The sequence below is a fragment of the Eulemur rufifrons genome, chromosome 2 (assembly GCF_041146395.1).
Source record: "Eulemur rufifrons isolate Redbay chromosome 2, OSU_ERuf_1, whole genome shotgun sequence".
Classification (NCBI taxonomy): Eukaryota; Metazoa; Chordata; class Mammalia; order Primates; family Lemuridae; genus Eulemur; species Eulemur rufifrons.
In genome coordinates this window covers 10,756,959-10,767,206 of record NC_090984.1, presented here as the reverse complement: position 1 = coordinate 10,767,206, position 10,248 = coordinate 10,756,959, and the positions used below count along the sequence as shown (strand labels likewise).

General features: G+C 58.4%; 1 protein-coding gene across 5 annotated transcripts; it reads left to right on the top strand.

Annotated features, from left to right (window-relative positions):
• Positions 1–9,712, top strand: RASAL3 (RAS protein activator like 3). Of its 5 annotated transcripts, none has more exons than XM_069495427.1 (18): positions 1–11; positions 143–477; positions 2,255–2,385; positions 2,520–2,598; positions 2,696–2,757; positions 3,049–3,119; positions 3,490–3,616; positions 3,711–3,809; positions 4,269–4,811; positions 5,109–5,253; positions 5,513–5,657; positions 6,560–6,796; positions 6,884–7,085; positions 7,189–7,307; positions 7,682–8,072; positions 8,369–8,526; positions 9,111–9,174; positions 9,279–9,712. In XM_069495427.1, the coding sequence occupies exons 2-18, from the start codon at positions 156–158 to the stop codon at positions 9,420–9,422; spliced, it is 3,039 nt and encodes a 1,012-aa protein (XP_069351528.1). In that variant the 5' UTR covers positions 1–11; positions 143–155; the 3' UTR covers positions 9,423–9,712. The 5 variants fall into 5 exon arrangements, with proteins under 5 accessions (XP_069351528.1, XP_069351537.1, XP_069351519.1 ...); XM_069495436.1 differs by lacking the exon at positions 1–11 and adding an exon at positions 2,087–2,098 and having other exon boundaries at positions 24–477; positions 3,049–3,086; XM_069495418.1 differs by lacking the exon at positions 1–11 and adding an exon at positions 2,087–2,098 and having other exon boundaries at positions 24–477; positions 5,513–5,648; positions 6,542–6,796.
• The last annotated feature ends 536 nt before the right edge of the window (positions 9,713–10,248 follow it).

Here is a 10,248-nt window from a genome sequence, read left to right as displayed (position 1 = left end):
AGGAAATCAAGGTAAGGGAGGGGGTGTGTGTGGGCCCCAAGGTGGGGTTCCCTGGAGGCAGAGCTGGGAATGGGGAGGGGGCCAAGATGAGGGCAGTATGTGGGCAGACACTGGGCAGAACTGTCACTTTCTCGTCCCCCAGGAGAACCCACACCATGGACCCACCGTCGCCAAGCCAGGCCTCCCAAACCCAGCCCGCGGCCCCCTCTCTGCTGACTTCCTACCGCTGGCACACAGGAGGTGGCGGGGAGAAGGGGGCTGGAGGGTTCCGCTGGGGTCGCCTTGCGGGCTGGGGCAGAGCACTGAGCCACCAGGAGCCCATGGTCAGCAGCCAACCAGCCCCTCGCTCGCTGTTCCGCCGGGTCCTCTCTGCGCCCCCCAAGGAGTCACGCACCAGTCGCCTCCGGCTATCCAAGACCCTCTGGGGGAGGCACAAGAACCCACCGCTGGAGCCGGAGCTGGAACCAGAGGCCCCAGGTACATGACTCCCCCACTCTGAGCTTGGGCCGGGCTGGGAAGCCGGATGCTTGGGTTTCATCTGCCTCCGGAGCATCAGCCCTACAGACACAGGAAGTTGTGGGGAGCGCAAAAGCCCAGCAGGAAGTGGCTGGGGCCCGGTTGCCCTCTTCCCTCTTTTCCCCTAAAGAGGGGTGGGAGGAGTGGCCAGGGACCTGTGGGCAGGGGGTCCAGCCTGAGGAAGGGACAGGGAATAGACCCACGATTGTACTGTCCAGATGACAAATGGCTCTTGGCCCCAATGGGTCTCTCCTCCCACCCAATGGGCCAGGCCCACCCATCTCGGCTCTCTCCTACTCTCCTGCCTTGGAGCCTCCCTGTCTTGGTTTCTTCACCTCCCCAAGCCTCAGCTTTCTCATCAGTTAAATGGGAATAAATATCCCTACCTTGAAGGGTGTATCATTTCATTTGCTCATATTCCTTCATTCAATCAAGCAGAGGTTTATTGAGCATATATTGTGTGCCTGGGCCCTGATTTAGGCACTGAGGACACAGCAGTGAACAAGACAGATGACACTCCCTGCCCCATGGAGCTCATAGTATACTGGAGGTGACAGTAAATAAGTCAAGAAGAAAATGACAGATGCTGCTCAGTGTCACACAGGGGGATCTAGAGGGGTAATAACTATCCCAGGATTAGAGCTCAGGAATGTAGCACTAGCCCAGAGCTGAGCATATTCTAAGTGATCCATTCACAAGTGGGTGTTATTATTGTGCCTGGTGGCAAAACAAGGAAATAGGGAATCTGTGAGGGTTGTTTCAGCCCTTCCATTTCCTGGAAACCCATTTAATTCTAACCACTCATATTTCCAGTTTGCAAAGGCATCTCTTCAACCGCCTCCAGGGTGTCAGGTATCACCTACTCTGTAGGAGCCAGAGGGAGATCTCTAACAAGCAGACCTGCTCCTCACCTGCTCAGATACCTCCCATGGCTCCCCACTTCCCCCAGGAGAAAACCCCAGCTCCTCCCACTGGCACCCAAGGCCCTGCACCAATCTCTTCCCAAACCTTCCCCTCCCCAGCTTCCAAGCCCTTGAGCCTCTTTTTGACTTTTTATTTCCCTGGGCCTTGTTCTGTCCCAGTCTTTGCTCAAGCTATTCCTGCCATCTTCCCCTCCATCTCTGCTTGTCATAATCCTACCTGCTGTTCAAGACCCAGTGCAGACTCACCCTCTCTGGAAGGCCTTCTCTGACCTCCCAACAACCTCCTCCCCTTCCCCAAGAAACAGACCTCTCCCTACCCTGAACTTTTTCTGTTCTTTTCCCAAACTTTGAATACTTTCCACCTTAGATTAGTTATCTATGCAAGGCTCCTATCCTTTTATTGAACCTTTTGGACCTACCTACTGTCTTGATTAAGCGAAGAATGCTTGTGTCTGAAGCCCAGCTCAACCACTCACAAACTGTGACCCTGGGCAAGTCACTCGACCTCTCTGGGCCTCAGTGATAAAAGCCCTTTGAATGGCTTTTTGAAGGGTTACATGAGAGCAGGTGTGTGGAGTGGTAAACACAGTACTGGGCACATAGTAGGTGGTCTGTGTCCACTACTCATGGTGGTTGGTGGGGACAAGGCCCAGAGAGAGGTGAAGACTTGCCTAAGGTCTCACAGACTGACATGGCTGCTGGGCTTGGGGCAGGCACCCAGGAGGGAGCCCCTGATAAGCCTTAGTAAATGGACAAGGTGTCCTGAGGGAGAGGAAAGGACTCTTAAGTCCCCCAGCACCTCCTCCTCTTCCCAGAGCCGGAGCCGGAGCTGGAGCCCCCTGCCCCACAGATCCCTGAGGCCCCCACACCTGATGTGCCCGTCTGGGACATCGGGGGCTTCACCCTGCTCGATGGGAAGCTGGTGCTGCTTGGGGGCGAGGAGGAGGTAAAAGAGGGCACGTGGGCAAGGGGAGGGAAGGAGGAAAAGGGAGGGGGTCGGAACAGAGGCGGGGGTGGGAGCGAGGATAATGGGGGGGTGTCTGCCTCCCCTTTCTGACTGCCCACTTCTTTGGGGAACAGGGTCCTCGTAGGCCCCGAATGGGAAGCGCTAGCTCTGAGGGCAGCATCCACGCAGCCATGGGGAACCTCAGAGATCCAGGTAAGCATGGAGGGCGTAAGGGGCTGGGGCACTCGGGAGCCGCGACAGAATTTAAGAAGATTCCAACCTCTCACCTCCCACCTCTGATGACCCACAGATCGGATTCCTGGAAAGACCGAGCCGGACGCTGCTGGTCCCAACCAGGTCCACAACATTCGGGTGAGGCGGCCAGTGGGAGATGGGGAAGGCAAAGACCCCCAGATGCTCAGAGCTGGGTGATCTGGGGCAGGTCACTGACCTTCTCTGGGCCTCAGTGTCCTTATGTGTCACGTGGCAATAAAGGTAGAACTTTCCTCTTAGGCTGTTCGTGAGAAGTCAGTAGAGAATGCAGGAAAGCACAGGGTTTGACCTTGGTCCCCAAGACCAGCAGATCCTCGGGAACACCCCGGGAGGGAAGGATCTGAGGAAGGACCACAGGGTTCTGCCCAGCTGACATTCTCTCCCTCACAGGGGTTGCTCAAGAGGCTGAAGGAGAAGAAAAAGTCCAGGTCGGAGCTGGGGGCCAATGTCTCCCGGGATGGGTAAGGGTCTCTGAGAGGCCGGAGGGGCTGGGGGTCAACCTTGCCCTCTTCCTCCTCCTCCCCCTGCCTGTCATTCTGAGCTTCACCAAACATTCCCTGTGCCCACCTCTGTGTTCTGCCCCATGTCAGGTGATGCTAGGGCCACTGAAAGACCCTTGCATGGAGCCAGCCCTTGGTGGAGGGGCGGGGACAGAGTCTGACCCAATAACTCTAAAACGGGGTGGGAGCTGAGTCGACACTCTGGTCCGGGAGGGACAGGATCCAATTTATGTTCGAGTCCATCTTGGCCTTCCTCTACCCTCCCTTCAGGCTGTGGGAGGTGGGGAGGAAGAGGGAGGAATGACCGCTTGCTCACCTGTCCCCTGCCCAGACCCCCCAGTGCTCTGGGCTCTAGGGAGTCGCTGGCCACACTCTCCGAGCTAGACCTGGGCGCCGAGCGGGATGTGCAGATCTGGCCAGTGCACCCCAGCCTCCTGGGGGAGCCCCACTGCTTCCAGGTCAGTGCAGGCCACCCTCCACCTCGGTGTCACCTCTGACCCTTTGTCTCCACACTCGGACTCAACCACACCCTTGGATCCTCCGCCCCAATAGGTAACGTGGGCGGGCGGAAGTCGCTGCTTCTCTTGTCGCTCTGCCGCTGAAAGAGACCGCTGGATCGAGGACCTTCGTCGCCACTTCCATGCCACCCAGGTCATTGCCCCAGAAAAGTGGGACACGGAAACCCAGCCCACAGGACTGGCCTACCCTTTCCATTCTACCCAAGCCCAGCTGGCTCCATAACCACCGCCAACACACCTGCCCCGCCTACACCTTTGCAACTGCTCCAAGACTCCCCTTCCACCTACTACCAGACCCGCCCCTTCTATTCAGTCCCTTGCCCTATTTGTACCCAAAGCCCTGGTTGCCAGGTAGTTACTAAGTTTTCACTCCGCGGCTACTCTTCCATACCCTGGAGCCCCGATCTAAGGCTTCCGCTTGGCCACCTCGGGACCCCCGTGGCCCCATCCTTTTTCCCCAAGGGCCCAGCGATCTCTCGATCTCTCCGGGTACCTGGCGCACCAGGTTGGACGTCCCGCGCTTCACCTGCGGTGCCCGCCTTGGAATGCCGACGCCTCTGAAACGCTTCTCCCGCCCCACCCCCATCTGCAGGACAACGTGGAGCGGGAAGAGACGTGGCTGAGCGTGTGGGTGCACGAGGCGAAAGGGCTTTCCCGGGCGGCGGCGGGGACACCCGGCGTGCGCGCCGAGCTGTGGCTGGACGGCGCGCTGCTGGCGCGCACTGCACCGCGGGCGGGCCCAGGCCAGCTGTTCTGGGCCGAGCGCTTCCATTTCGAGGCGCTGCCACGGGCGCGTCGCCTGTCGCTGCGGCTGCGCGGCGCGGGCCCGGGGGTCGCGGTGCTAGGCCGCGTGGCGCTGCCGCTGGAAGAGCTGGAGGTCCCGCGCACGCCTGCCGCCGGCCTGGAGCGCTGGTTCCCGCTGCTCGGGGCGCCGGCGGGCGCAGCGCTGCGGGCGCGGATCCGGGCGCGACGCCTGCGCGTGCTGCCGTCCGAGCGCTACAAGGAGCTGGCGGAATTCCTCACCTTCCACTACGAGCGCCTCTGCGGGGCTCTGGAGCCCGCGCTGCCTGCGCAGGCCAAGGAGGAGCTGGCGGCCGCCTTGGTGCGCGTGCTGCGGGCCACGGGCCGAGCACAGGTGCGTCGCCGCGACGGAGCGGACCGGGGTGACCAGGAGTGGGCCGATAGCGCGCTCTGGGGTACAGGACCTGAATTGCACCTGTAAGGGCGGGGCCTAAACTGAGCCTCACCGCTAAAAGGCTTAAGTTTCTGTTGTGAGGGGCGGAGGGTTCCAGCCTCAGTTATGAGCCCCAGTAGTGAGGGGGACAGCTACAAAGGGTGGGACCTTTGCCCCAGGTGTGAGGGACGGGCCAAGGGTCAGGATTCCCTCTGGGTCTGTCTGCACTCGGTGCAACATGACACCTGCCTTGCCCAGGTACTGGTGACAGACCTGGGCACCGCTGAGCTCGCGCGCTGTGGAGGCCGTGAGGCGCTGCTGTTCCGGGAAAACACATTGGCCACCAAGGCCATCGACGAGTACATGAAGCTGGTGGCACAGGATTACCTTCAGAAGACCCTGGGTGAGCTGGAGGGGAGAAGAGTCAGTGTCAGAGGCCTACTGGGTGGGCTAGGGGACCTGGGAGGACTTCTAGGAATCCTTGGGTAACCTGGATTTTGGTAGTGGGTAGTGATTTGGGGGTGCTAGGATCCTAGGGGGAATTGGGAGCTCCCTGAGATGTTAGATGCCTTCCGAGTAAGTTGGAGATGGGCTTGGAGGCTGGGTGTGGTGGGGTTTGGTGGTCATGGCCCCCACTCCTATCTGGCTGTGCTGTGCTGCAGGGCAGGTTGTGGGGCGTCTCTGTGCCTCCACTGAAGACTGTGAGGTGGATCCCAGCAAGTGCCCAGCCTCAGAGCTGCCCGAGCACCAGGCCAGACTTCAAAACAGCTGTGAGGAGGTCCTGGAAACCATCGTCCATTCCTATGAGTAAGAATTAGGGGCCCAGAACCTGAACCCACCGCTGCCTGTCATGCTAACCCGGACTCCCGATTAGGGTTGCCAGATAAAATATAGGATGGTCACTTAAATTTGCAGCAATATTTGGGACATACCAAATAAATAAAGTTTATGTATTAGGTATGTTCCAAATATAAATAAAATTATAAAAATATATATAATATCAATAAAACTTACTCTTATCTGAAATTCAAGTTTAGCTGGGTGTCCTGAAGTTTTATTTGCTACATCTGGCAACCCTACCCCCAATGCTATGCCACTGGCCCGAGTTAACATAGGACCTCAGTCCTATGACCTCTGATTCCAGATGATGCCATACCCCTAATCCCATAACCCCTGACCTTAAGTGACCCCCATACCTCAAATCCCATGCAACTGATCACAGAAAGCCTGGGATTCCAATCCCTTGACCTCTGACCCTAGTTTAACCTGCATGTCTAATCCCTGACTTCAATCCAGAGACTTCTGACCCTAGGTGACCCTGGAACCCCAATCCTACTTCATATTGTGCACTCTGGCACCTCAATCTCATGTCCAATAAAAACTGCATCCCAAGCTCATGACATCTGTTTTCACGTGTCCCTGTACCCCCAACTCTAAGAATATTGTCTTCAGAGAGCACCATAACTACATCATAAGCCATGACCCCCAAGTGGACCCATAACCCCAAGCATCATTATCTCAGATGTCCACAATCCTGGAACCCAGATCCCAGGTTCATTGAGAAGAAGGCCATATGGGCTTCATAAATAGCCTCCTGGAGGATCATGGACAAGTAATGCATTAGTTTCTGGACTCCTGACCCCTGACCTTATGACCTTGACCTTTATGTCCATAACCTCCCCCTCTGACCGTTGCCTCTTCTGTCCCAGCTGGTTCCCTGCAGAGCTGGGCATGGTGTTCTCAGGCTGGAGAGAAGCATGCAAAGCACGTGGCTCCGAGGCGCTGGGCCCCCGACTGGTGTGTGCCTCCCTCTTCCTGCGGCTCCTCTGCCCAGCCATCCTGTCACCCAGCCTCTTTGGTCTGGCACCGGAACACCCAGCACCCAGCCCGGCCCGCACCCTAACGCTGATTGCCAAGGTCATCCAGAACCTTGCCAACCGTGCCCCGTAGGTGCTGGGAGGCTGGGGAGCCATGCTGGGGGTGTGGGGGTGGCAGGTGCCTGACCTGACCCACCCAGCCTGGTCCCAACTCAGGTTTGGTGAGAAGGAGGCCTACATGGGCTTCATGAATAGCTTCCTGGAGGAACATGGACCAGCCATGCAGCACTTCCTGGACCAGGTGGCCATGGTGGATGTGGATGCTGCACCCAGTGGTTACCAGGGCAGCAGTGACTTGGCCCTCCAGTTGGCAGTCCTGCATGCCCAGCTCTGTACGATCTTTGCTGAACTTGACCAGGTGGGGCTTGAACCCAGAGCCCAAGAAACAGGGTAGGGAGGCAAGAAGGCTGAGAGGCTCTGGCCTCGGAGCTTTTCAGCATCTTTCCTGTATGCCTCACCAGACCACCTGTGACAGCCTGGAACCGCTGCCCACCATCCTGCGAGCCATTGAGGAGGGCCGGCCTGTACCTGTGTCAGTGCCAATGCGTCTCCCCTGCCCCCCAGCCCAGGTCCCTGCCAGGTAACCTCAAATCTGGTCCAGGTTCTGAAGGATGGGAGCAGGAGCAGGCTCAGTCTGGAGTCACAGGTGAAGATGGATCATGTGAGCAGAGCTCAAGTCCAGGGACAGACTGGAATCAGAGGTTGCAGAAAGGGCCAGGAAAAAGGGCACATTGTGTTAGAGGTCAGGGATGAGACTAGAGGTTAGATTAGAGTCAAGTCCAGGGTCATAGAAAGGACAGGGTTTTATCTGAGTCAGAGGTCAAAATATAATCCCATCAAGAACAGGATCACATAGAAGGAAATGATTAGGGGTGAGATCACTTCTGGTCAGAGATTGGGATGGGTCATCTCAGGGGCAAGTTGAAGGTCTGAGCTCCCCCATCCCACCCCCAGCTTCTCCGCAAGGGAAAAGCCCGGCTTCCTGGCGCCCCGGGACCTCCCCAAGCACACCCCTCTCATCTCCAAGAGCCAGTCCCTGCGCAGCGTTCACCGCTCCGCCAGTTGGGCCCGGCCGCGGCCCGACGAGGAGCGGCCACAGCGGAGGCCCCGGCCAGTGCAGCGCACGCAGAGCGTCCCCGCCGGGCGCCCTGCCCGCCGCCGCCCGTCTGCGGGGCCCCGGCCGCGACCCAAAGGCTCCCTGCGCACTGGCCCCGCGCCGCGCAGCCGGCCCTGGACCGGGGCCTCCACCTCGCTGCCTCGGAAGCCGTCGGTGCCCTGGCAGCGCCACCTGGACCAGCCGCGAGACCGAGACCAGGCGGTGGGCACACACAGACCTGTAAGCAAGGTGAGGTCAAGCCCAAGTCCGCATCCAGGGAGCGGGGAGGGGTGGGGCCGGACTGGGAAAAGACTGAAGGGACAGGCAAGTCTGGGTTCAAGTACTGAGCTCGCTGCGCTGTGTGACCCCAGGCCTAGCCCGACCCTCTCTGAACTTCAGTTTCTGCCTCTGTACAACAGGAGCGATGTTGCCCAACAGGGAAGGGCAGTGATGAGGCTGAGCTCTTGGGCCCTGGAGGTCCGGATCTCCGGGAAGACGAAGGAGCAGGACCAGGGATTAGGTTAACAGCTGCTCTCCCTCCACAGCTGGCAGAGCTTCAGTGCGAGGTAGCTGCGCTGCGGGAGGAGCAGAAAGTGCTTTCCCGACTGGTGGAGTCGCTGAGCACCCACATCCAGGCCTTGACAGAGCAGCAGGAGCAGCTGCAGGGCCAGCTGCAGGATCTGGACTGCAGGCTGCATGCTGGGTGAGCCCCGTCCTCTCCACCAGCTCCGCCCCCAGGTGGGCCTGTTCCAATTATATTTGCCCAGGACCCGCTTTTTTCAGACCCCCTGGCTCTCAGTCTGGTCCCGCCTCCTAGTCAGTTCCGCCCAAATCACGCCTGGCACGCCCACCCCTATGTTAGCCACGCCTCCACATGCCTTCCAGGCCCCGCCTCGTAGTAAGCCCCGCCCCCAGATGGGCCCACCTGCGCAGGCTTTCTCGGGATCCTGGCGGGTCCTCTCATCCAGGCCCCGCCCCTCAATGGGCCCCTCTCAACCTGTCGGGGAGGACATTGAGATATCCCAGTCTGGATGCTCCTTCACTGAGTCATGACTCCACCCAGGACTGGCCACGCCCCGCCTCCAAGGATTAATTGATTGGTCTTTTCATCCCAATCATTCCAGGCTCTGATCTGACCCTGCTTGAGGCATATTTAGGCCCCGCCCTCCAGTTGGAACAAACCCCGCCTCCGCTCCAAGCTCCGCCCTCTAAATCCCTGGCTCCCCAGCCCAGAGCTGGGACTTCCCCAGCCTCTGACCTTCCCCCTCTTGCCCCTGACCCCCACAGGACCTCGGAGCTGGATCCAGAGCACGGCCTTCCAAGAAGTGAAGGGCACGGTCTTAAAAGTCTGGTGAGACTCCTGTCTGAGCCCTGGGGCAGGTCTGGGCGGTGGGAGAGCGAGGGCTGGGGTGCAACCCTACCCTGGCTCCGAGCCCACTGCCACTGCCTCCCCAGGAGCGCCGCCTGACTGAGATGGAGAAATCTCAGGCCCAGCTGAAGGATGCAGTCCGGAGCCTGCAGCTTTCTCCAAGGACTCCAGGGTCCCGGAACCAGCCTCTGCCCCTCAAAACACCGTGCGTCAATGGAGACACCACATGAGCTGTCCATCCCACCCCACGTGGTCTGCGAGCATGGCTGTCTTAGGGGGTGTCTGACCTTGCCTTAGCCCCACATGGCCTCCAGTGGGGAGTGGTGCTGTAGGTGCCAACCACTCTGACACTACGAGGCTGCCCAGTAAAGTCTTGATTTCAGTAAAATCGGTGGTTTCTTTGCCCAAGAATTGCCAATTCTTAGGACTTTGTCCCCCCAACCCCCATCCAGCTCTCCTAAATTCTCCCCTAATTAGAAGTCTCATGGAGGGGGTGCTGTGAGCAGAATCTCACCAGCTATGTGACCTTAGGCCTTCTCTCTCCAGGAGCCACCGTTTTCTCATCTGTAAAATGGATCTATAGTTCCCTGCACAGTGGAAGACCCATAGTTAAAGGTGTTCAATAAAAGACATTCAACATTGTTATGGGCAGCACCTGCTTCTCAAGGAAGCACAGATTCTCTTCCCACCCCCACCCCCACCCCCAACCCCACCCCAACAACTCCCAGGCCCCAGATGAGAGAATCTTCCTAGACCCACCTCCACAAATCCCAACCAGATCCCTCATTGCAGGGAGGACATGAGGCTGGGAAGTAACAGAAATGTGGGCAGATGGGGAGATGGTTGAATGCTGTGGGTGAATGGTTGGGTAAATGAGTCATTTGAATCATGGGTGAGGAGTAGCGTGGATGGAGCAAGAGGCAGATGGACAAGTTAGCATTTGCTAGATGTTTGACCCGGTAGGTAAGTAACTGGGTAGGTGGTTAACCAGGATGGATATGTCTCTCTAGAAAAGGCCTGGCTCATAGTAGCAAAGAAATATTTGAATTGAGTAAG

Bases quoted from the DNA above. Each gene is read 5' to 3' on its own strand.
- RASAL3 (XM_069495418.1), top strand. From the start codon at position 87: ATGAGGGCAGTATGTGGGCAGACACTGGGCAGAACTGTCACTTTCTCG. The intron at 2,386-2,519 runs GTAAAAGAGGGC...TTTGGGGAACAG, and splicing joins TGCTTGGGGGCGAGGAGGAG to GGTCCTCGTAGGCCCCGAAT. The intron at 3,120-3,489 runs GTAAGGGTCTCT...TCCCCTGCCCAG, and splicing joins GCCAATGTCTCCCGGGATGG to ACCCCCCAGTGCTCTGGGCT.